The sequence below is a fragment of the Neovison vison genome, chromosome X (genome assembly GCF_020171115.1).
Source record: "Neovison vison isolate M4711 chromosome X, ASM_NN_V1, whole genome shotgun sequence".
NCBI lineage: Eukaryota > Metazoa > Chordata > Mammalia > Carnivora > Mustelidae > Neogale > Neogale vison.
This window is the reverse complement of record NC_058105.1, coordinates 44,070,524-44,097,582: the sequence shown is the minus strand read 5'-3', so window position 1 is coordinate 44,097,582 and position 27,059 is coordinate 44,070,524. Positions and strand designations below refer to the sequence as shown.

Below are 27,059 nucleotides of genomic sequence, written 5' to 3'. Positions count from 1 at the left end.
TTTTTTTGTAATCAATAGGTTAATGGAGAGGGAATGAATAGAAATGTGGTCTATAATAAGCTGTGTGAGAAGTCATGCTTTCATTATATACATATATACATTATATACATATACATATATATGTCTGTGTGTGTATGTATGTATATATGTGTGTGTGTATATATAGCTAACTATGTATCAGGATCTGTGTGAACTAAAAAGCTATATAAAATGCAGTCCCTGCTTTCAGAAGTTTATTCTACATTTCTTCCATTCAGCAAGTGATAATACTACCTAGATTCATAATCCCTTGATAGTTCCCCTTGTTGACTGATTTGTCTTTCATCAGCAGTGCAGCTGAGGAAGATCTTTTTTTTTAAGATTTTATTTATTTATTTGACAGACAGAGATCACAAGTAGGCAGAGAGGCAGGCAGAGAGAGAGGGGGAAGCAGGCTCCCCACTGAGCAGAGAGCCCAATGTGAGGCTCAATCCCAGGACCCTGGGATCATGACCTGAGCCGAAGGCAGAGGCTTTAACCCACTGAGCCACCCAGGAGCCCCAAGGTGGGGGAAAAGTCTTATGGGAGAAAGTAAAAGGAAAAAATTGCATTCACTACCTTTCTTTCAAATGAAAAGCTCTTTTTGATTTGACTGTGAATTCGGGGAGAGCAAGAGGCCCTGCTAGTATGTTGAGGGGAAAGAGGAAGACATAACACTGGTTTTCCAAAGAGTAGAACAAACTGAAGGGAAGGTGGAGGTGCAGATAGCTGTAACAGCAACTGAATGAAGTCTTTTCTCTGGAAAAATATATGTATAAAATATTTAATTCACATTAGGGATTAACAATGAATTAGTGAAAATACCCAAAGCACTTTATTTATATAGGAAGTTTTTTTCCCTTTTAGAAAATATGCTGTTTTGGGGCACCTGCTTGGCTCTGTCAGTGGAGCATGATTCTTGAAATCAGGGTCATGAGTTCAGGCCTCATGTAGGTGGGAAGCCTACTTTGAAAAAAAAAGAAAGAAAAGTGCTGTTTTTTGATTAAAAAAAGATTTTATTTATTTGACAGAGATAGAGATCATAAGTAGGCAGAGAGGCAGGGGGGCGTGGAGCGTGGGAAGCAGGCTCCCCGCTGAGCAGAGAGCCTGATGTGGGGGCTTGATTCCAGGACCCTGAGACCATGACCTGAGCCAAAGACAGAGGCTTAACCCACTGAGCCACTCAGGCACCCCGAAAAGTGCTGTTTTAAAACTTAAAATCACTTTTATATGTGATTCAGTCAGAAAGTAGGTTCCAGTAGTTCCTTCAGGTCTCTGGAGGGGTCAGTACTATGAGGGTAAATGAAAGTGACCTGCAGGTGAGTCTCTTCTATCACCTCCTGCCAATTTACTGTGGTGAAAAGGGTCCAAGTTCAAGAATGTCATGATTGAATGGAATGCTAGATGTCAGATGTTTCCAGTGGGACCAAGCTTTTCCACCTCCCTTCCCCTGAGCATACGTGGGAAGGGGGAGGAAAATGAAAGCCATTTGCACCTGTTTCTGCACCATGTGTCTCCCTTCTCCACTTGGGGGCTCTGATGGGGAGAAAGAGTACCTTCCACCTGGCATTGCCTCTGAGTAGCTTTGTGGACTCCTTTGGGCTATTATGTTGGTTGGTACTTTGGCTTCTTTGGCTCCCAGCACCAGCTGATGCCCTGATCTGAGTCCCAGTTGGGCAGGCTCTATTGCTCAGTACTGTAGCTGTCTCCAGGGCATTGTTCTTGAGACTTCCAACAGGGCGGATTTGTGCAGTTTGGCCCATCTGGACAAGATCTATAACAAGTAGAGCTCTGTGCAATAAGCTCATCTCCATAGTCCACCCCCCACTACCCCCGCCTTCGAGCTGCTGCAGCCTGACACTCCAGCCCTGCCATGGAGAGTATCAAAGAGATACTCTCTGCTCCTTTCAAAGGGGTATTGCTTGTGGCCTCTCATTGGTTGGCACTACCTGGGCAGAAATGGGAAAACAGGGACTCTCTGCCCTCTTAATTTAATCTCCTCCCTTAAGCCAGTCCTTTTGTTTTGAATCTCACTGTCAGTTATAGTTAATATCATCAGTAAGATTAACTCCTGGTCCGGCTACCCTGGTCAGCCCAGAATGCTCTCCTCAAAGCTTAGAGACAGACAAGAGGAGTATAGCAGTGAACAGGAAAGAACTGACAAGCTCAATAGGAAAAAGGGGGAAAGAAAGGTGAGCTCTTGCTTTGACTGTAGGATTTGCTTTGATTATTGGATTTATTTACTTACTTTCAATTTAGAACACCATTTTGAGGATGAGAGGAAGGGAGGAAAGGGGAGAGAGGAATGAAACAGAGAGGAAGAGAGAGAGATTGGACTCACATAGTTAATTATTCTAGGTCCAGAGAAAAGGACAAGATATTTAAAAGATAATTTGATGACCTGTCTTTCAGCTGTTAGCCCTGTACTTTAATATTCCCTTTCTCAGTTCTTCATAGTTGGGTCACTTCAAAGGATTCAGCATACCAGACCCATGCTTCCCTATGTCCCAGTGATATTTTAAGCCTGAAATGGGCTCTTCCACACCCCTTCTATTCTGACATTTCTGGTCACTTCAACTGACTGCCACTGACTGTGGAATGAGAAGGGAAACAAGACAAGGGTTACGAAATAACTCCGACTTATGGACCTTTAACTTCTACAATTACTACCCTGAGGTTCGCCAAGCCAATGTTTGTCCAGGATAGGGGTCCTCTATATGTCTAGTTTCTTTCTAGGAAGGTTGAAGCCCACTTTATCCTGGACAAGGTTGAATGGCACTATTTTATGCTTACTAAAATAAGGTTAAAGAGCAAGGTAACAATGAGGGGCCCTGTGAAATAAAGAGACTTTGGGAAAAACGAAAAAAAAAAAAAATGAAGGCCCAGCCAACAAAAGATTTTCTGAGGATAGTTTTTATATTTTACTCCTCCTGGGTCCTACTACCTTGGATCTTACTTTTCTTGAAAGTTTTCTAACATTGTTGAGAGGTTTCTTAAAAAGTAAGCATTTTTCTCTTTTTACATTCCCCAGCAGCCAAACACACTTTACCACCATACTAGTTAGGGAATAAAACAAATATTTCTGAGACTCTAAGTTCAGATGGATCTGGAAGGGTAGCTTTTTTGAGAGTCCAAGATTCCTGCCCCCATTCTGACAGTGTTGAGCATCCTATGAGATCTGAAGACTTCTCTGTTCAGTCATATAGCAATGCCCTACCTCAGTGAAGCTTATGGCTATTCCAAACTTGCTGAGAGGTGGGAAACATGTCACCTTGCCTTCTTACCACAATCAAGGAAAAGTGACGGGGTCACACAGGGCAGAACTTGTGGATGGGAAAAACCTCCCTATTTGAGCCTGTGGTAGGAGGGATAGAGGGCAGAGTAAAGCCAGGCTCTGGGTGGGTGGGGGGCATGGCAGGGCAAAGAATGGTGCAGATTAAGATAACAAATGCCAGAATATAGTAGCAATGGTCTAAATATTCTCCACTGGAGAACTGGAAAACAGAGAGTCTCCAGCAAGAGAAGAAAGTCATCCTTGTCCCAGGAACATGGCCAAATCTTATTCTCATGAGAAATGGGATAACATGGAGAAAAATTGGATTAGAACAGAGAAGCCATCTTTCTAAGTACAGCCACCACTGGCACCATGCAATGTAGACCCACATAGCTTTGGGATTGGCCACTGAGGTTCTGAGTGGGAGATCAGAAATGAATTTTCTAAGCCCCTGATGGAATCTAATGGAGGGGGGAAGCCCACCCAGGAGGAAACTGGAAGTCAAAAGCCGGACTCTCTAGCTCTCACCCTATTCACAGTGCCTGGTGAATATCTTCTGACCGTAGCAATTTATAGACAACCCAGTAGAAGATGTTGAAGATGAGGAAAGTGAAGGGGAAGACAGCTCGAGAGATGGTGTCAATCCTCTTGGCCTGGTCCACATAGAGTTTCCGCGTGGTTTCTCCTTCCCTTAGAAAAGGGGCTGGAGGTTGGGGGTTATAAATACCAGAACTTTCCCCTGGACCTCCATCCCTTGCCTGCAAGCAGTGGCTCAGGTCATAGCCACGGAAATAGAAGCGACTTTCTCGGATGATATCTTCCTCCTGAAATTACATGGGGAAAAGGACAGCATTTGAGGTTACAGCTTCATCTAAGAATGGAGACCAGGCCACACACATATATCTCATAGGTTATGCTATGCAGACTGGTGGCTGGGTACACAGACCCACTGCATGCTTTTTTATAGCCATAGAACTATTCATTTGATGGATGTATACTAAGCAGCTATACATGGTGCATATGGCATATATTATGATTCTATTTGCAGATAAGCCCCGAGCTGCCTTTTTAAAAATGCATAACATCATTTACAGCCATCTAAAACTCAGTGAAGTGCCAACCCACTGTGAGAAGGATATCTCAATGTAAAGTTTTCTCTGGTAGTCAACAGAATAAACAGAACAATAAAACTTTTAGAATGTACAGCTAAGATATTTAGACTTGGTGAACTTGACTTTAATGACTTTCAAAAGCTGCAGAATTAATTCTCCTTGTATAGGCTATCTTTTAAAAATTGTTTATCTCAACTCAAGGCTGAAAATTACAGAAGTTTTAAGTAACCTAGTGGGTCATCCAAATTAGGGTAAAGCTGATAAATCTGTTGCAAATTTATGTGCTTCTCTGTAAACCAGCAGATTTTGACAAAGGTATGAGTACATCTAGGGTAACATTTATTACCCAATACACATTCCCTTTATGTAAAATATATGCATTATGATGAACACATTCACACTGGGGAAGTTAATTTTATATCAGCATTAAGAAATGTAACAGACTAGGGGCACCTGGGTGGCTCAGTGTGTTAAAGCCTCTGCCTTCAGCTCGGGTCATGATCCCACGGTCCTGGGATCGAGCCCCACATCGGGCTCTCTGCTCAGCAGGGAGCCTGCTTCCCTTCCTCTCTCTCTGCCTGCCTCTCTGCTTACTTGGGATCTCTGTCTGTCAAATAAATAAAGAAATAATCTTTTAAAAAAAAAGAAATGTAGCAGACTACACAAAGTTCATTTACTCAATATTCAGCTGACAACCTTAAGTGGCTACAACTCCACTAGGATGTGGAGAGCTAGGAAGTAAGAACAGGAAGACAGAGACAGAGATAGAAATAGAGGGAGAGGGAGATATAGAGAGAAACAAAGAGAGGAAAAAAAGGACCAGAGTGCCTGAGTGATCAATAGAGAGCTTTCTTCATATGAGAGCCCTTCAGCCCCCAACTCAGAGCCTATTTACTCTTAGTTTATATACAACTCAGACATGCCCAATTTTGTCTACTTCTAAAGCACACATTGCCATCAGAATTGATGGTTCACAGCTTGGAAATTAGACATAAGACAGATAAATACATACCAGAATCTAAAAATAGTTCATTCAAAGATGGTTAAAATTTTTTAAAGTGTTGATGTTTATAGGAGTAAAAACTTCAGCTATCTAAGAAATCACCTGAAGTGAAACACCCCCTTGTTGGATGATACAAACTACCTTCTTGGTTTGCCCAGGACTGAGGTCTTCCTGAGATTCAGGATATTCAGTGCTAAAATAGAATGGTATACATGTATATTGAATAGATATGCCATAGATACACATAAAATGTGGATAAAGTAGGTTTTACACACATTGTGCAGTTAGAAGAACATCATAGGGTCTTTATAATGGGACCTCTGCAACTATGGTAACACACTGAAAAGTGACTTTGTATGTGAGATATTGGTGTTGGTGGGTCCCAGTAGCCCTTGATTATTACATCACCAGAAGGTTGAGCCTGTCATTGGGCATCAGGGACAGGCAATCTCAGGCCACAGATTCAGCAACAGACCCCATTTCTTTCTCTCCTTCCTGTGGGCTCATAGGACAAACCTGGGAAAGTGTGTTGGTCTTGTTCACCGCCATGTCCCCAGCACAGTGCCTGGCATCTAGAAGGCACCCAGTAGATACCAGTTGAATGAATGAATGGACTGCTGAGCGTCATGATTCAGTATATAGGACAGGGAATGGCTTTGTTCACATGAAGCCAGCATCCTTTCAGGGTTTCAAACTAAAGAGTCTACTCAGAAGAGAGTCTTACTCAGTTACAAAGTGCTCAGCAGGAAAAACGATCACTCCTTGTCCCACCCCTGTACAATGGCTTGATGTCCATCAGCCCCTAGAAAAAGTGGCACTTTTGGCATAGGAACGAATCTAAGTCAGCCAACCAGAGAGCTTTGCTACCCTATCTTTAATTTTGCCAGTCTCTGTGGAGACAGTTGTATGTATGTAGGCCAGAGGCGATTCACTACTGTGGCTGTGCTTTGACTCTGAGTTCTAGTGGGGCAGCCTTAGCTCTCTGCTCAAAATTACTACCGTAATCTGTCACCAGATGCCTTGGATCACCTCACCTGTTTTTTTTTTTCCTAGTTCATTTTCACACTTTTCCTACATAGTTTGTGCTGGATCCATTTTAGAAATGAAGAACCAGAGGTAAACAAAATATCTTCCAAGTAATTAATGATGGAGTAGGGGTGCCTGGCTAGCTCAGTCAATTAAATGTCTGTCTTCGGCTCATGTCATGATCCCAGGGTCCTGGAATGGAGCCTCATGTCACATCGGACTCCTTGCTCAACGGGGAGCTTGCTTCTCACTCTCCCTTTGCCATACCCCTGCTTGTGTTTTCTCTCTGTCAAATAAATAAATTTTTTTCTAAGAAAAAATTAGGGAGTAAATAAAATCATTTCCTCTTTTGTTTTCCATTTCAGGGTCCCTCACACCCCCAGTTCCCCATTGCTTATTCTGATCTCCTCAGCCCCTCAGCTAGAGGATAAGAGTGTGGAATATATTTGTTTGCAGAAGGCTCTGAAAGAGAAAGTTGAATCTAACTGCTGTTTCTGTTTCTATAGATTTAATTACTTTTCCTTTTCTCCAATCATAGTAAATCTAAAGGGAATTATTTGGAAATATTTCCCAGGCTGAAAACAAGCTGTCTCACATGGGAGAAAAAATGTGATCACTAGAGTAAGCTGCCATTGGGTCTTTTTGGTTTTAACATATTGTGCCATTTGCAGTTGGGGGAACAAAGACAAAGTGGCCTGAAATCCAAGGGTGGGGGTCCTGGATATGAGTATTATCTATTTAAGCCAAATTCTGAAGACTGTGTGTGTGTGTGTGTGTGTGTGTGTGTGTGTATGTGTGTGTGTGTGTTGGGAAGAGACAATGGAGGCTTAAATGCAACTTGGTAGCTTCCGTGGATGCCTTGGATCACCTCACCTGTTTCCGTGGATGTTGGAATAGAATATTTTTTGTTATAGCTATCTATAGGGGAGGGGGACTGGGGAACTAGAGAGTAAAGATAGTCCAAAACCAAGTTGGGGAAGGAATGAATGTACAGTGTGGGAAGTAGGATGTGGAGATGGGAAAGAGTGATAGCTATTCAGTGATACATATTGAAATGAATGAAAAGAAGAGTGAAGAATGGGGGTGCTGGGGGATGGAGAGTGGCAAGCAGGGTTCTGGGACCAAACCCCTGAGAGAATTCGGCAGTGTTTTGAAATTTCTTCCATTTCTCTTATCCTGTTGATAATGGCAAGGCTTCCTCTCTGCCCAGCTTGAAAGAGAACCCTCTCCAATGAGCCTGCTAAGATTGGTGGAGTGGGTAATGTGGCTGCTGTGGTCAGAGCCCAGTACTAGGGCCTGAACGAGATCCCCTCCCTCTGAAGCATATAGGCTAGCCGGGAAGACAAAGCAGAAATATATGGAAAAGAAATTAAACTACTTAAGACAATGACATGGAAGGAAACCACCAAGCAGTAGAGATGGATGGTTGAGGAGAGATTAGAGAAGAACACGATTTAACCTGGAGCTGGGTGAACAGCTGGCTGGCTCCTGAAATATTCCTAACTTGCTCTTGGCTAAGGGCTTTCTGAAAATCATATGGATGCTCTCCCCTTTCCTAAGAGGGCTTTTCTCAGACCAAAGACTTGCTTTTTCAGCTAGAATGGCAGGGCCCAGCGAGAGGTTCTAGAAATAGATGAACTCTGCTTTAACTTTTATAGGTTGCTCAGTGACCTCCAGGATTCCTGCTCCAGTTCCACTGGGATGGAAATGGCTTAAAGAAACTCGAAAAGGGACATGTGCTAATGGCACAAGTTTTGATTTTCAGGTTGTATTTACATTAATAATAAGCCCAGCCCATTTTTTGCCAGGATCCGGGGGTCTAAGCAGGGCCCAGGCCGCTATTACAACTTTGTAATAATTGAGCACTTGTTATGTCAGACTCCATTATGATATCAAGATCAACTTATTTTTATGTGGCCAGGAGGAGATGAGCTGCAGGCAGCTGGGAGTCGGAGAGGTGCAAGGAGGGGGCGGGACTAGTGTCAACCTGGAGTAGCTCTACAGTAACCGCAGCAGGCTGCTGTTGCTGGAACACCCACACAGGCAATTTAGCTGGCAAAGGGACACTGGAGACTGGTTGGCAGCCTGCTCTTCTTTTTCAAGGTAGGCATTGAGAAGGCATCAAGGTCAAAACCCCTATCAAGATTTTGGTACCTGCATGCAGGTTTAACACAGCTAAAGAGGGGGTGAAGAGTTAGCTTAGAAAAGGGAGCATTCTCTTTTCTTTCCCTTCTGTCAACTCTGTATATATATATTTTTAACCCTTAGTCTGAGATAAGAAAGGCTTTAAAAGGCTCTTGAAGGAGTCCTACTCAAGGTGATGCAGTTGTGGATCAACCCACTAGGGGGCGTGTTTCACAGAACCTGACTAAAGTCCAGGCAAGAATTGATACATTCCAACAAACCAATAAATGAGACAGGAGACCTGCTCTCAGCAGAAAGGGATCTTAGCCAGGGACATGAGTTCCCAGAGGTAGTTTTAAAGATATTTTCAGTGTGGACATATGGTTGGGACACCCTAGGAGCAGCTGAGGTAGGAGGAGGTGGGTGTTAGGAAGAGAGAAAAATCTTAGTGCTAGAGTGGCCCCAACAGGCTGGAGCCCGGGGGGTCAGATCATCATTTTCTCTACCCCCCAGAGGTCATAGTGCATCTCCTCTGGCTCGGGAGATTCCAGATTGGGCAGAAAACAAGGAGTCACAGCTCAAGGTAGACCAGACCTGTGTCTGATAATTAAGGGGCTAGTATGTAGCTCAGCAAAAGCTTTTGACTTTGCTCATAACTGGGCACTTGCTTCTAGGATAGTGTGGCCCAGGCACCTGTTGTCATGACAATGTACATAACACCCACTGTCTGGGTAATGGGGAGGGGCAAATTGCCTGTTTTTCAGGGCATCAAGCTCTCTATTTCCCCAGGTGATCATTCTACTGTAGAAGAAATGGGGTTAACAAACAAGAGTGAGGGAGAACTACAGCTCACATCCAACAACTCTGATACATCCAATTCTGATACACCCAGGGAAGAACAGGGCAAAGAAATCCAACAGCCAGAACAGGCATGTAGTGGTTTTTTGATTCCAGCTTAGCTCTAGGGACCCTCATATAATGCTCTCCTAGAAAGGCCCCTGTGCTTGACTCTTGAATTCTTTTTTTTTTTTTTTTTGACTCTTGAATTCTTAAGCACCAGTCAATGTATGGCAACATGGGGTATCTTCCTCCTGGGTGAGGGGAGAGCCAGGAGCAACCATTACTAATTCTCAAAATAATCTCATATTGACTAACTTGATAAGGTTCTAATATGAGCTAACCGTTTTTTTTCAGTGCTTACTATGTACTAGGCACTGTGCCCACGCTCTCTCTCTTTTTAAGGTTTATTTACTTATTTTTATGTAATCTCTACACCCAACATGGGCCTCAAACTCATGACCCTGAGATAAAGAGTCACATACTCTTCTGACTGAGCCAGCCAGGGCCCATATGTGTCCATGCTCTTAATCACTTTATTAGACTGCCCTACAGGGATTACTGTCCCATTGGATAGATTAAAAAAAGGAATCAAAGAGGTTAAAGTACTTAGTTTATCTGTGATCCATCTAGGACTGGAATCCAGGGTTCCTGATTGCTTTTTTAGTCCTTGTGGCCATATGTGGAGTCTTGGTTTGTGGGAGGAGGAATAGGGAGGAAGGAGTACAAAAGAGAAAGGAAGGGGACCCCTTCCTAGTTATATTTACCATGTTTTGGCGCCTCTGCCTTTTTCGGAGTCGTATGAATTCCCTATGCTGACGAGATACAAAATTGACAGCAGCATACTCCAGTAGTGCAGCGAACACGAAGAGCAGGCACACAGCCATCCAGATGTCGATTGCCTTCACATAGGACACCTGTAACATCCGCCAACAGAGCAATCAACCTTCTTGGAGCCCTTCCATTGCCTATCCAGTGGTTCACCAGCCCATACCAACAGCCTGCTATTCTTCAGTTATTCAGTTATCCTGAATTTCTTCTGGTGTTCAAAGAAGCTTTCCAGGATATGTCCCATTGCCTGAAGGCCCATATCAAAGAGATTGGGATACCCATTATCCTTCACCTCTCTGCACTCTCCACCCTTCACTTCCATCTGCCTTTTCTCCCTGTACTTCTTTTTCTTTCTTTCTTCTTTTTGTACTTCTGTTCCTGCTTCTGCTTCTTATTATTCTTTTCATTCTTTGCTTCTGTTTCTCTTCTTTCAATAAATAACAATGAACATGAACACTGCATTCTTTTGCTTTTTGTTTTTTCCTCGGGTCCTCACAGCTATGATGGAAACTGGGCAGGGTTTGTTATTCCCATGTGAAACATGTGAGGACAATTGAAGCCTAAAGAGGAAAAGTCTTAGCCAAGATTACCCAGTGAGGAAGTGGCACTAGGATTTGGGGGTTCTGGGATTTCAATTTAGTGGCATTGCCATTTACCTAGGCTGCAGTCTCAATATCAGACTAGGAATTCCTTCCTTTCCTTCCTCCACTCCCATTGTTCTCTTGACTGTGATTTTTCCTGCTGATCTTTATGAGAGTCCCTGCTGAATAACTGAATTCAGTGGCCCAAGGAAATGCCACCCAATCCCTGGCTATGGACACTTCTCTAATTTCAAGGCACCGTTGTCATCTACCCATCTGGTTCTTAGGGCTCTCCTCCCACTACCTGCCTTGGAAGCCTTTAAGTACTTTTCTCTCCCATTTCCCTCTTGAAGATTGAACACTTACCTCTCCTAGAATGGGGTTTCGGCTGGATGGGCCTGGAAGGGTTATAGAATTTAGGTTTATGTAGTTCACCTCCTCAACCAGATGGACTCCCTACATAGTTTTAAGCTGCTGAGCCCACCTCATAGGGCTCCCCAGTAGGAGTAGGTTTGATGACAGACAACCTCTTTCACCAGCTACATTGGGCAGTGAGGTTGCTACAGTCTACAGGAAAGGAGCAGGTCTCACTGGATAACCCTTCCACCTTAGTGGTTCTTAACCTGCAATGCCCTCCCCCCACCTCCTCACCTGAGTGGAATTTGGCAATGTTTAGAAACATTTTTGATTGCTCAATTTTGGGAAGGGTTACTACTGGCATCTCGTGGGTGAAGGGCAGGGATGCTGCTAAATATACTACAGTGCACAGGACCCCCCCCCCACACTCAACAATTACAAGGTCTAAAATGACAGTAGTACTAAAGTTGAGAAAACCTGCTCTCTTTTAAAGCAATTCCATTAAGATAATAGTGGTGGGTTACTAGGCACCCCTGATTAAGTATCCTTGGTGTTTACACTTTGCCACCTATTAAGAGGGCAACCTATTTCATTCACCATCTCCCAGTCTCACTCTGTTCCCAGGGATGTCGAGTAAGTACTATGAAAATCCATAATGAGGTAATGACAAAGAAGGTCCACAAAGGGCTTTGGACCATCAAAAGAAAAGACACCTTAAGCTACAGAAGACACCTTAAGCTACAGAAATAAAATCTTATTAATAATGAGTGTGTCAATAATGGAGTTGTATGGGAAGTGAAATTGCTGTGCCTTTCAGAAGCCCCTGAATTTGTTCCATCTCCTTCTTTATAGCTCCCACTAAATCTAATGTACAAACTCAAGGGAGCAGAAGCTCCCTGACTTACTCAGTCCCTTGCTTTGTAGGCTGGCCAATGAGTCTATTTAGTTTGGGGTGAGTGCCTACATATTTTGCTTATTGACCAATGAGGCCACAAAAAGGTCATCAAAATCTGATGAGAAGGCACCAAATACTGCAAACAAACAATCCTCCAACAAAGTCCATTTTTTTCCCAAATGATGAAACTAAGTGATTCCTAGGAGCAGACAGATTGTGCTTGCTCACAGGAGAGGACTGGAAAAGGAAGTTCTCTTGGCAAGAATAAGGCACTAATTGCAACCACCCTGGGTTAGAGAAGAATCTTCTTGCATGGCAGCTGCAGTAAACTAGGGCACATTTCTAAGATCTGAACTACTTTTCTGCCTCTAGTCTTCTTACAAGGCTACTACCATAACACGACCATCACAACCCCACCTGGCCCTTTGGTCCTTGCCTAAGCCCCATCTGTCTTTCAGAGTCTCTTCAATCCTCCTCTCCATTTAGGAAACAACATATATAGGAAATACTTTCAGACAACTTCCTCTGAGACACCTGATCCTAATTTGAGCTTTGTCATCATTTATCACTAGAGGCCTTTGTATTACCTCAAAAGTTTTCCAGCAACTGAAAAATTATTGGGAACATCAACGGCTGTCCTAGGTCCACTACTCCATTCTTTTCACCAAAACACCTAACAATTATAACACTATTGAACACTTATTGAGTAGTTATTAGTTGCCAAACATTGTTATCTATGTTAATACATTATCTTATTTATTTCTTGCAGTAACCCTATTGAAGAGATAATATTACCATGTCATAGGTAAAAAGACTGAGAGGATGAGGAATTTACTTAAGATTGCCATTGGTAAATGATGATGCTGGGACCTAAGCCTGCCTGACTCCAATCTCCTACTCTTTACCACTACACCACCCCCATGGCAAATTTGTAAATTTACCTTGGATGCCCTGATTACCCCCTGTTTAAGTCCCCTGTAAATATATTTTTAGTAATAAGCACTAGGAGATGGGATATCACAGAGCCTGGTTTCTATCAAGTCAAAATGAGAGGGCATAGGTTCACAGTAAGATCCACAAGGAACTATGTTGCTATTGGTTCCCATTATTTCTCCATGGCCTAGAACATTGCCTGGTGCATAGTATATGCTCAATAAATATTTATTGAATGGATGAATCAGCTTACTCCCTGATTTCTCAGAGCCTTGCTGACTATAAGGACATTGAGGTGACTTCTAAATTCCCTACATGAAAACACAAGGCAGGGAGAACCTGGGCCCAGTCTCATAAGCACAGATCTCTCCGTGTAGTCAAAGCATCACCAGGCCACAGACATTCAAAATCCACTGACTATAACTGCCATTTACTACCTCAAAATTTCCTCACCCAAAAGAATGACATTGTATCTTGAGGTCTTTGTAATAGTGCCCAGCTTCTGACATAGTAAGAGACTGATGTTGGTTTAAAATCCATATATATAAAATTTTCCTTTTCTTATGGAACATGACCTCGAAAAGGTCATTCTACCTCTCTGGGCTATATTCACCTCATCTGTGCCACGAGGGAGTGGGACTTTATCCTTGCTATGGTTCTTTGATTTTGGACATGCTAGTATTTCCTGATGAAAGTCAGAATAAGTCAGATACTGTCTCTACTCATTCCTTAGCCAGAAAACACCCACAACCCCAGCTTCCACATCTTTAGCAATATCATTAGCAGTATGTTGTAGGGCAAGAGAAAATTCTGACATCTACCTTAAATCTAAGGCAAATAAAGAGCAGAAGAGAACAGGAGATGAAGGGGAAATGGGGAGCTCTATGGTAAGCAAATTCCCTTGCATTTCTCTTCACCTTAGGCAAAGAGGCCCGGGAGCCAGAGCTCTGAGTTGTCATGGTGAGCACAGTGGTGATGCCTAGGCCCACACGGGCAGGGGCAGCATCCATGTTGATCCAGAAGGAGACCCAGGACAGGATGACGATGAGTAGGCTGGGGATGTACATCTGAATCAGATAGTAGCCCATCTGCCTCTCCAGGTGAAACTTTACCTCGATGCAGGTGAATTTTCCTGCAAAGAAAGAGGTGAGGTATCAGGCCTCAGGTCCCCAGTCTAGAGCTGAGCCTAAGGGGCAGGACTAGGACATCTCTATATATATGGGCCAGCCTCTGTGCACCTCAAGTGGGCAAATAAATGAGCTCTTCAATATGGCCCCAGGGAGAACCAGATGTGTGCTCTGAGGAATTTCTCAGAGCAGCCATCAGGCTTGTCCTTTTGCTCTAAGCACTAATTTCCAGCAGAGGGCCTTCCACCTGACCACACAGCAAGAGGATTAAGAACAGAAGGGCTCCAAAGCCAGACTGCCTGGGTTTGAATACCGAATCTTCCACTGACTAACTGTGTGACCTCAGGCAAAACACCCAAGCTGTTTGAGCTTCAGTTTCCTTGTCTGTAAAACAGAGTAACAACAATATTAATTCCATCATTGTGGGAATTAAATGATGTATCTGGGGTGTTGAGCATATAGGTATTTGGTACTATCATCATTATTAACAAAGCAATGAGTGTAGACTCCACCCAAACCTCAGCAGCCTTGCTTGAGCTTGCTCGTACACCAGAAGCTCTCTAGCAACAAGGATTCACTGAAATAAACACTGCCTGTGTCTCAAGCAAGCGATAAGAGCTGGATAGGAAATATCTGGAAATAGTGTCCAACGGAGACCAACTCTGGATAGTGGACAGCGGGTGCCCAGAGAACATCAGGCGACAGCATTCTATCCCACCAATAAAAAGTGCATTGGTCCAAAGCACATGTACCAGTCCTCTTCCTACTCTGCCAGCCATCTTTATTTTTCCCAGCTTCCCATGCCCTCAGGCTAAGAAAACGTAGCTTAGAGCTTCTCTGCACCGTAGAGGTTTAGGATAACCAAAGCAAAAAGCAGAGGATGTGTATGTTGCTATTTTATTTTGGACTAGACTTGCTCTTAACAAACCTGAGTCCTCAAAGCTAGTAATTTAATCAATGATTGGTTTATGGCTTTGACATACTGTGTGATGCTGTGATGCTGTGATATACTGTTCCTGAGTCCACCTCACCCCAGGCTTCTTGTTATGACATAGCTTTGCTAGGTGTCCATATTTTTTCTTTCTTTCTTTCTTTCCTTCCTTCCTTCCTTCATTTCATCTATCTATCTATCTATCTATCTGTCTGTCTGTCTTCTATGTATCTAGGTAGCTAGCTATCATTTTTGAGAGAGGTGGTTTTATTTTTAATTACAAAATTATTACTTGTTTAGTACAGGAAAAAAGTGAGAAGTAGAGAAAAATAATAATATTTATAAGCTCATATTTATCAAGCCCCTACTAAGTGCCCTGACTTTATATAGCTTATCTCATTTAAATCGCATGGCAACTATTTGAGGCAGGTAAAATTAATTAATTAATTAATTAATTAGACGGAGATCACAAGTAGGCAGAAAGGCAGGCAGAGAGAGAGGGAGAGGAGAAAGCAGGCTCCCTACCGAGCAGAGAGCCCGATATCGGGCTCCATCCCAGGACCCTGGGGTCATGATCTAAGCCAAAGGCAGAGGCTTTAACCCACTGAACCACCCAGGCGCCCGGTAAAATTATTATTTCCCATTTTACATATAAGGATACTGAGGCTCAAAGAGATTAAGTTATGTTTCTCAAGGATACCCAACTAGTAGATAGTGGGGCCATTATTCAATCTCACCTCTGACTCCAAAGATCTTAGTTTTGTCCATTGTATCACTCTACATTAGAAACATTTAGTGCTATTTCCTCCCAGGGTTTTTAAACACATGCTTTTGGTTTGTTTCTTATACCACAATATAATGATTCTGTGCATACAACTTTGAATCTTAACCTTTTCCACTTGTACTTTCCATGTTGATATAAGCAACTTGCAGTCATCCTTTTTAACATCTGGATAATATTCTACCAAGCAGATGCACTGTGTAATTTATTTAACCTCTGTCCTATTGGTCCTATTTAGAAGAGTGCCAAGTTTTTGCTAGTATAAGCACTGACCCAGTGATATTTTGGAATATTTCCTTTTAATAAATCCCAAGGGGTGGGATTCCTGGATCAACATGTAAGGGAAAAAAATAGCTTTTACAGTTTCTCAAAGTATGCCCCCTGGACCATCAGCAACAGAATTCTCAGGGTGCTTGTTCAAATGCAGATTTCTGGGCATCACTCCAAGTGCACATAATCAGAATTTCTGAGAGGCAGAACCCAGGAATCAACATTTTTACAGGCTCCCCACAGAAATATAATGTATACCAGAGTTTGAAAACCATTGACCTATATACAAATTGCCAGTTTTCTCCCCAGTAAAGGTTCTATTAATTTCCACTCCCAACAGCATTTTCTAAATTCAATGGCCTGTTCCTCTCCATATGTTGCACATCCTACATATACAAACACACATATTAAAGGGGTGGCACCCAAAGCATGTCAGCACACCAAGGAGGTATCCATGATATCTCCCCTTTAGCTTCTGGCCTCTATCTCAGGATCATAGCACTTTGTATCCAAATTGCCAGGGGAACTGAGGAAAAAGTAACCCTTAGGGAAGCTGTGGGGAGCAGATGCTCAGGCTGGAAAAGCAACTTTTCTCCACAACTGGCCCACATTTCACACCTGGGAAAACAAGCCAGTTCAAGATTTGGGCAATGGTGGCTGTGGTATGAGGTGTGGATGGTAAGCCTTCCAGTGTCCTAAAGTCTATTGCTTTCTGGTTCAGCACAGCCATTGGCTTCTCCCAGATGTAGATTCCCCACCTTCCACACAAAGTTGGCCCCAGGACGGGTGAGACACTCCTGCCACTCACTGGCATAGGCCCATCTCCTCTGCAGCATGTGGTAGGGACAAAAGGGCTTTAGAGTTAGATCTGGATTTGAAGTCTAAGCCAGCCATTTTCTAGGTGCGTAACTTGAACAGTTTATTTAAAATGGGACTGATAATTCCTACCATAATGAGATAAGGCATATGAAACACTTAGCGCATCTGGCACAGATTGGACTTTCAGTAGAAGCTGGCTGCCTTGCCCCCTTCCCTCCCATCTGGAGGCCCTTCTGTGGCTCACACTAAGTAAAGATCCCGGTTTTTACCTGTGTTGTAGTGCTTGGTACAGTAGCCTAGATCCTTCTCATCTCGCAAGATAAACTGGGGCAGAGTCAGCCCCTCAGCCACTTGGACAGCAGGAGCATCTTCCAGCCACTCAAACACGAGGTCATTCATGGTGTAGCCAACTAAAAGTGACAGAGATGGCAGAGGGCTGCAGAATTTGGTGCTGGGTGGGGGTAGGGAAAGAGAACTAGCAGGAAAGAGCAGATGAGGAGGTAAGGCCTGGGTTTTTGGAGCTTCGTGTTCATCTTGGAAAGGGAAACCTTTCTGAAGGGGGTACTTGGTCAATTGTCTCATAGGCACATCCTCACTAGGTAAATCAGAAAGATTCCAGACTCCTCTTCTATCTAGTTCTCAAGCTTTAGAGAGGCGCAGAGAGAAATTTTTCTGGCAGACCTAGAAAGCAGGTCAAAAGCGTTGGAATGATGTCAAGGAACACAGCTGAGAACCTCCTGCCATATCTCAAACTAACGGGAGTAAGCATGTGTACTGGCCACATGTCTTGAGCTGAGCCAGCCTCAGAGCTGGGGCTTCTGCCTCCTCATCCCAGAGAGGAAAGAGCTATTTATACCCTGTCAGTCATGCATGGGACAATGTGCACACCACAGACTCCTAGCCAGGGCCCTGAACTGGGGCAGATTGAGAGTTAACATCTGAACATGACAAGTTGCACACAGATACCTAGCAGTTTGTGAAACTCCTACCATATATGTGACCATATTCACACATGTCAAGTAGAAATGGGAGAAGAAACACTGAGGCTCACAGATGTGCAATGTAAGGCCTTGACTCAAAGTAGCTATGTGACTTTGGGTAAGTCATTTCCTTTCCTCTAAAATGCTCCACCTACTTTTCAGGATTGTTGTGAGGGGGCAATAAGAACCTGGATATGAAAGTGGTTTATGAACTCTAAAGAGCTAGCCACATAGGATACATTCTACCCATCATTGTTATTATATGCTGGAAACAGCCTGACAAAACTTCTTCTCTGAGGATTAAGCTGGTGTGTATTGATCTCAGAGTCTCACCTTGCCCAGGAGATGGCAAAGGAGTGCACATAGCTGATGGTCCAGCCTTGTTGTCCGTTGACTGTTCTGCATTTAGAGCAGCCCCTATAAGCTGGCTTCCCTGTCACAGAGTAGCCCTTGGCTGACCTTGCCACCCTGGATGCTGTGCTATACTTAGAACCATCTTCTCCAAATTCTCTACAGAAGTTATCTATGTTCATGCAGAATCAGGGTTCAAGAGTACCCCCTCTGCCAACTCTGGCATTTTTATAGTTATCTTGAATGTCTTAACTCAGGGGGAGTAAAAGTAGAATTACCGCAGGTACTGTGAGAGGAATATCTTTGGGCAGAGAGGTGTCCTTCAAATGCTCACCCCCCATAACCAACACAGGCACATTTGAATGTAAAGCTGGTGCCGTCCCATTCTCCAATACTGTGGAATAACCAAACCAGTAAATGGTATGAGGATGAAAAAACACCCTGGGTTGGGTGTTAGTGAGTCCTGGCTCCTAGTCTCATCCTTGCTAACAACTGACCATGTGTGAGTAAGTCCCTACTCTGGGTTGCCCTTTTCTCATTTGGAATATCATGGAATGGGGTTAACTACCTGGTATTCCAGCCCTTGCTCTGAGACTCTCTAGAGACACTTACAGCTCTCCAGCTGCATGGTGCATGTCTGGATGTCCATGGGGAAGTTCTTGAGGTCCATTGGGCAAGATAAAATGAGGGTCAGCCTGCCGGGGACAGTAGAAAAGAAGTGATGTCAACTTTCTGGGGCCTGGCACAGCACAGGGGACGCTCTTCCCACCCCTCATCCTCCATTTGGCTTTCTCCCCTTGACCCAAACTCTCCTGGCTGTACACCAGGTGTACCTGATGCTGTAGAGCACATTCCCATTCTTGAAGATGCGTAGTAACTTATTGTCTGTGGTCACCTCATGGAAGCTGGCCCCTTTCTCATTGGCAAAGAATAGGTCTGGCTTCCAGATAGAATCCAGCATAGAGGGATCAAGGTCCAAAGAGTCATCAGGATATTCTTGGTAGGCTAGGCGCGGGTCATTCCACTGCTGCCGCAAGAAGACATTCACCCGATAGTCCTGAGAGGGTGCACAGATGGGCCCATCAGAGGCAGTGCTATTCCAGGGGCCCAGCAAGCCTACATGGGCAGGAGAGCCATGAGGAGGAAATGCTGGGAGTACATCTCAGGGGCAGTGGGCATTTTGCACCAAAGAAGGAGCCTGCTTTGGGCTGATACAGCAAAGATGGGAAGGGAAAAACATTTATTAACCACTTACTATGAGGTGGGTGTTCTAAGTGTGCTTACTTTATATGTATTATCTCACTTAAATCTCATGCCAACACTGTGAGGAGGGTGCTGTTATGATCCCTACTTTATAGATGAGGAAACAGAAACAATGATATATTTAAATAACCTGTCACATAGCTATTAGATGGTAGAGTCAAGATTTGAACACAGGTCTGTCTGATTCCAAAGTCTGTGCTCTGTACCAAGCTACCTCCCATGATTGACCATCTGTTCCTTAGGCTAGTTTGCCTTTGGCCACTGAAACCCCAGTCTGGGGAAAGATATCTCCCAGTGACCAACTTCAGACATCCCATGGCTTTAGCCATGACCACAAAACAGGGAGAGGACAGCAGAGGGAGGAAAGTCTCGATATCTAGTGGGCTTCTCTCATTCACGCTAGAATGGAAGCAGGGAACAGAGATACTCCTTACCATAGTAGTCTCAGTGACAGAGCCAAAACTGTTGATGAAGATGTTGCAAGTCACGTTCACAGGTGGGCCTAGGGGTGGCAAAACACAGCCATATTGGCATGGCATTCCAGGAGGCCAAGAACAGTTTCCAGGACTCCCTCCCTGAGCTTGAGGCCAGGGCACTGCTAGAAGGCAGTGCCAGTTGCATAGACCCATAAGCAATAGGGAGGGGAAGCTCCTTCTGAATTGAATCAGTTAGCTCAGTACTTCCAGCTTCCTGTCCTTGGGGTAGGCAATAGTGGCTGGGATGGCAGTATGTTCCCAAAAGGGGTGGCGGAAGGAAGGGTTTTTGTAGGATGAATGCTCCTTACCTTTAAAATTGGGTCGAATTCTAGCATCATATCCAGATGTTCGCCCCATAAGCTTGTCCAGAAAATCAGAGGGGGACATGGGCTGATGTCCCTTGGTCCCAGATTTGACTTCCTCTTTTGCCAAGGCCACTCTGGACAGGTAACATAAAGAAGTCTGAAGCCACTTATATTCTCCATTTATCACAGACCCTTTTCCTTCCCGTCCCCACATACCTCTGGCTGGTCTCCCCATCAGGCAGGAAGATAGGAGAAGATGGGTCTCTGGGCACCCATTTTCAAAACAAGGAAAACAGAAACAGCCATAAGCCAACACTGCAGACCAGTAGTTAGTCCTAAAAATGTGCTTTCACATATATGAGATCTTTTTTATCGTCACAATTCTCAGTGTGATGAGCGCAAAGACAGATGAGAAAAGTGACTTGTGGGATTATAAATTGGAACAGCCACTCTAGAAAATAGTATGGAGTTTCCTCAAAAAACTAAAACTAGAACTACCATATAATCCAGCAATCCCACTTCTGGGAATATATCCAAGGAAAATTAAAACACTAATTCAAAAAGATATATGCACCCCCATGCTTATCACAGCATTATTTACAATAGCCAAGATAAGGAAACAATTCCAGTGTACTTTGATGGATAAATGGATAAAGAAAATGTGATATAACATATACATACATACATACACACATACATACACACAATGGAATACTATTCAGCCATGAAAAGAAGGAAATCCTGCCATTTGCAACAACATGGACCTAGAAAGCATTATACTGTGTACAGTAAGTCACACAAAGACAGACAAATATTGTGTGATCTCATTTATATGTGGAATCTAATAAACAAACAAACCAAAAGAGGAGTGACCTAGTCAAAGTCTCAAGGCTGGTGAATGACAGGATCAGGGCTCAAACCCAAGGGGCTGAGGCCTCATCCAGTATTCTCTTTCTAAACGTGCCTTAAAAGCACTCAAAGAAGAATTACAATTCCCTGCAAATAATGTGGCTGTAGCAATGTTGTGATTTAACCAAGGATGGTAAGGACTCAAGGGCAATATATATTTCTGAGAGTTGGTTTCCATTGCTTGGCCTTCATGCTGAACTGCTCAGGAGATGGGGACCCAGCTTCTAGAGAGGGAGTTTTGGCTTCCAGTGTTTGCTCCAGCAGTAAACTATATTTTATTTTTGTACCATTCATAAAAATGAACTTGAAGTGGGCTATATTAACACATAATGTATTATTTGTTTCAGGGGTACGGGTCTGTGATTCATCAGTCTTACACAATTCACAGCACTTACCATAGCACATACCTTCCCCAATGTCCTTCACCTAGCCATCCCATCCCTCCCACTCCCCTCCACTTCAGCAACACTCAGTTTGTTTCCTGAGATTAAGTCTCTTCTGATTGTTTTTCAGAGTCCATAGTTTGAAGTGGCGGGGGGGTGGGAGGTTGGGGTACCAGGTGATGGGTATTATAGAGGGCACGGCTTGCATGGAGCACTGGGTGTGGTGAAAAAATAATGAATACTGTTTTTCTGAAAATAAATAAATTGAAAAAAAAAAAGAGTCTCTTCTGAAGACATGAACAGACTTTTCTGCAAAAAAGACATCCAAATGGCCAACAGACACATGAAAAAGTGCTCAACATTACTCAGCATCAGAAAAATACAAATCAAAACCACAGTGAGATACCACCTCACACCAGTCAGAATGGCTAAAATTAACAAGTCAGGAAGTGACAGATGCTGGCAAGGATGCAGAGAAAGGGGAATCCTCCTACACTGTTGGTAGGAATGCAAGCTGGTGCAACCACTCTGGAAAACAGCATGGAGGTTCTTCAAAAAGTTGAAAATAGAGCTACCTTATGACCCAGCAATTGCACTACTGGGTTCACCCTAAAGATACAAATGTAGTGATCCAAAGGGGCACATGCACCCCAATGTTTATAGCAGCAATGTCCACAATAGCCAAACTATGGAAAGAGCCTAGATGTCCATCAACAGATGAATGGATAAAGAATATGTGGTATATATACCACATCTTTATTGTGTGTACACCACACACACACACACACACACACACACACAAATACACAGACAATGGAATACTATGCAGCCATTAAAAAACCCCCAAAATCTTGCCATTTGCAATGATGTGGATGGAACTAGAGGGTATTATGCTAAGTGAAATAAGTTAATCAGAGAAAGACAATTATGATCTCTCCATGAAAGACATATGATCTCTCTGATATGAGGAATTTGAGAGGCAGGGCAGAGGGTTGTGGAGGGTAGGGAGGGAGAAAAATGACACAAGGTGGGACCAGGGAGGGAGATAAACCATAGGAGATTCTTAATCTCAGGAAACCTTAATCTCAGGAAACAAACTGAGGGTTGCTGGAGGGTGTGGGGTGGAGGGATAGGGTGGTTGGGTTATGGACATTGGGGAGGGTATGTGCTGTGGTGAGTGCTGTGAATTGTGTAAGACTGATGATTCACAGACATGTACCCCTGAAGCAAATAATACATTATATGTTAATTTAAAAAAAGATTCTCTTCTGGTTTGCCTCCCTCTCTGGTTTTGTCTTGTTTTGTTACTTCCTGTCTTCCCCTATGATCCTCTGCCTTGTTTCTCAAATTCCATATATCAGTGAGATCATATAATTGTATTTCTCTGATTAACTTATTTCACTTAGCATAATACCCTCTAGTTCTATCCACATCGTTGCAAATGGCAAGATTTCATTTTGATGGTTGCATAATATTCCATTGTATGTATATGTGTGTGTGTGTGTGTGTGTGTGTGTGTGTATACTTCTTCTTTACCCATTCATCTGTCAGTGGACATCTAGGCTCTTTCCATAGTTTGGCTATTGTGGACATTGCTGCTATAAACATTGGGCTGCACGTGCCCCTTCAAATCACTACGTTTGTATCTTTGGGGTAAATTCACAGTAGTGCAATTGCTGGATTGTAGAGTAGCTCTATTTTCAACTTTTTGAGGAACCTCCATACTGTTTTCCAGAGTGGCTGCACTAGAGGAAACTATGTTTTGAGCTGGACCTCAGTTTATGGTTGGGGCAGCAGCAGGATTGTAAACTCACTTTGACAACAAAATAGGTGAGAATGCAGGGCTATAGGAGCATGAGAAGAACTTCCAAGTAGGATGACTACACCGAGAAGGTCAATTTCCATCTTTTCCCCCTAACAACTTGATTTTGAGTAAGGGACCAGTGTGCTTTGTCCTAACCTCGAGGCCGGCCCCTTCTCCCCTGACAAGTTTCTTTCTAAGAGCAGCAACACCCCTTCCACATGCTTGCTTATCTGCTTACCAGCCAACAGCTAGACTAAGGACTAGAACCTCAGCCTTGAAGGGCAGGTTGGGGCTCAGGGCTGAGCTCAGGCTGAAATCCTCACTGGGCCTGGTCCTCCTGCTCCATCCTGCCACCACCATTGTGCTAGCCACCAGAGCTAGCTCCCCCACTGCCACTAGTGTAGCCACACTCTGGGGCAGGGAGGGAGGGTGACTGCTGTCCTTCTGGGTCCAGCTCTCTTTGAGCCAACGGCCCCTGTTTACATGTTTACATCTATGTACCATCTGAGGTCATATAGATCATATGCACTGTGAGCCATTAAATAATAAGAATAACCAAGGCACCATGCTATGCACTTTACTTACCTTATCTCGTTTAGTTCTCACATTGGTCCTCCCAGATGAAGGTTATTATTTTTCCCCTTATATAGATGAAGAGACTGAGGATCAGCAAGTAAAGTGACTTATTTGTGATCATATGGCTAGTAAATGGTAAAGCCAAGATTCTAACCCAGAGCTTTTGACTTCAGAACTAAGTCCATCTACTACAATGCCAGGGTAGGCTGCCAAGGAACCAGAGTGGGAGAAGTTCAGTGGAAGACACATCCTGACCTCCTAGAATTCTTCCTTCTTGAATCCTCTGAACAGGAGGAAGCCCTTACACTGGGAACAGAGGCCACTGTGGCCCAAATTGGGGCTGGCAGAGCAGGTGGCTTAAGCAGGCTCTGAAAATCCAAGGAGGGGTGGCAGTGGTGCTAGAGAAGCAGAAGTCTGTGGCTTCACCACAGGGTGTCCTTGCTGGCCAGGTGCTGCTTCTGGCTGCCTGCCACCTGCCTGCTGGGAGGCCACATGGCCCTGTACATAGAGCAGCCAGACCCTTGCCACCCTCTTCAGCCCCATGCTAAGGTCACCTCTCCCGGTAGTCCCAGCCCCAGGACGCTGTGACAGGCTGTGGGCTCAGCTGTCTTGGGCCCCAATTTCTGTCACAGAATTCTTTTCTGGGGCTGCCTTGTCTATGGGCCTGAAAGCAGAGTCCCTGTGCAGCCACTTTTTCCTCCCTTTCATTCCTGGAAAGTCCCCAGTACTGTCAGGACATAGGAGGCTCTGGAGCTGAAAAATGTGGCTCAGGCCTTGGGGTGGGGTAGGGGAGAACACTGATTCTGCTACTGGGTGCTTGAGTGACCTTGGACAGGTCACTCCGCATCTCTGAGAATCGGTTTCCATATGCACAATGAAGGATTCGAACTCAAGACTTCCTAAGGTCCTGCCTTGCTGTATTTGCTCAAGTGGGAATGCAGCCACCAAAGCTTGGGCCTTGAGGCAGTCTCCCCTCCAGGAGGGCCAATGAGCGCCCCCTGCATTCCCCCTCTGCCTTCATCCTCCTACCAACTCCAGCTGAGCTGCCATTCTACTTTGAGCTACTTTTTGCTTTTAGGAAGTTTGCCACCCCACACATATTGGATCCCTGCCTTCCTCCCAGCCAATGTGTCTGCAAGCAGTGAGGCAGGAGGTGCCTCAGAATCAAGCTGTCTCAATGTGCTCCTTGAAGTAAGAGGAGGAAGAGGTCTGTTGCAGTGGTACTCGGCCCCTCCACTCTTCTTAGGACCAGGTCAGCCTAAGCCACAGTCATCTTTCTTACTCAACTCACCTGGTCCATCTTGACTGGCTCCTGGTCTCATGAGAAAATGGGGACAAGGAGGGGAACATTTACAGGGAGTCCAAAGCGTGTCTTGCTATCAAAAACCCAGGAAATGACTGCACTGAGTGCCCTTCGGGACAGGAAGCAGCCATGTGTGCACTGGCTGGGTGACAGCAGCAGAGGGCCAAGGTTTGCTCAGCCCAGCTTCCTCCTGATATGGTTTAAGGCAAACCCTTGCTACCTGAAGCCTCTTTGGTGGACAGCTGAGAGATGTTGGTGTCATTTTTAGGAATCTGAGCAGTGTGTGGCCATGATGGTAGGAAGATAGGCAAGGAAGGCAAGACAGATGGCCTCTGTTCTGGGGCTCAGCTATCTTGCCCCTACCCAGGCCCAGGAAGCTCTCACCCATGCAGAAGGCTTCCCACCAGCTCTGGGGCTTTGGCATTCCTCGTGAAAGGCTCCTGGGTCCTGGTTAGGGGAGGGTGTGTCCTTCTCTGGAGCCCTCTGGATTGTGGGCTTTTTGTAAACTTAGAGGAAACTGTGCCAGATGCCCCTGCTGCCCCCGGCCAGTGTTTGCATGCACCTCCTTCTCACCCCGACTCAGCTCACCTGAGGAGGACCTGCCCTGGCAGGATCCAGAGGAGAAGTAAGGAGAGGGTTGCAGGAACAAGAGTTGTCATTCTGCAGGGACCCTGGAGCCCTTTGTCAGCCTGGCTGCCAAGGTGAGAGGGATATCCCAGCAGGAGGAATGCTGCAGAAAGTACAGATAGAGCCTTCCTCCAACTTGGTCTGCTCACAAGGAGCCCGTTGGGCTAGGAGTTGTGTGCTCTCTCTCCTCTTCTGCTCTCTTCTCTCTGCCCTGCCGTTACCAGTCAGGGGCCAGAACTATTCCCCTGGAAATGATCCTGACACAGATAACCCTACCGGCTCCTGCTCTGACTCGCCTGGGGTTCCGGAGGCCCTTACCCCGTCTGCCAGGGAGCTGAAGGAGATTCTCTTTGGGCCGCAATCTCCAAACCCTGGAGAGTCTTGGAGGGGAGGAAGGAAGGAGAATGGGAGGAAGATGTTTCCCTCCCTCTCACCTCCCCCTGTATGCACCCTCCGAAAGCAGCAATTTAAAGGCACAGTCGCCGGCAGTGGAGTGGGGTTCAGAGCAGGTCGGGTCCGTGTGCAGGGAGGAGCTTGGGCTGCCTTTGCTCCTGGGAGAGGGCTGGAGGTGTCCTGTCCATCTTCTAACTCTCCAGCTGGAGGAGAGCATGCAGGCTGCGCTGCTCCCAGCTCCCCAGCAGCAGCATCCCTTTTAGCCTGGAGCTAAGCTGGAACATTTTTTTCCTAAAGTCCTAATGATTTTTATAAGGGGGAAAAAGACCTGAGAGGATTTAGGTGGAGTCGCTAGGTTTTCTCAGTCTGACAGCTTCAGGTTTGAGAGGAGGCCAGAAGGAGGCGGAGGACAGGGGCGGCTTTTCCTCAACCCTCTGGATGGAGGCACAGGGCATGGATGATACAGAGGAACTTTGGAATCTTCTTCTTATGGGGGTCTGCCTGTCTGTCAGTCTGTCCATCTGTCTTTCTACCTGCTCTATCTCCTTCATCCTTGTAGTTGCCCATCCTTTTCCCTTCCTGCTTTCCTCCTTTATGTTGTCTCTGGTCAGCGTGGACAGCCCTCCATAGTTCTTGGAGACCTCCTTTCCCTGATACCCTTCCCCTAGCCCAGCTTGGCTATGGGAAGGGATAGGTGTCCCAGGCAGGGTCACATCAGGCCTGGCACACAGCAAGCTTTGTAAGCTTCAGAGGAGTTGAGGGGGCCAAGA

The 27,059-nt window shown here is 44.8% G+C and overlaps 1 protein-coding gene across 1 annotated transcript; it reads right to left on the bottom strand.

Moving 5' to 3' along the window:
* Positions 1–3,825: 3,825 nt before the first annotated feature.
* LOC122896790 (glycine receptor subunit alpha-4) lies at positions 3,826–25,928 on the bottom strand. Its single transcript, XM_044234851.1, has 9 exons — positions 25,858–25,928; positions 20,298–20,428; positions 19,948–20,015; positions 19,084–19,307; positions 18,863–18,945; positions 17,189–17,329; positions 13,909–14,123; positions 10,162–10,311; positions 3,826–4,116 (listed from the first exon to the last, which is right to left on the bottom strand). Exons 1-9 carry the CDS (start codon positions 25,926–25,928, stop codon positions 3,826–3,828), a joined length of 1,374 nt encoding a protein of 457 aa, XP_044090786.1.
* Positions 25,929–27,059: the final 1,131 nt, after the last annotated feature.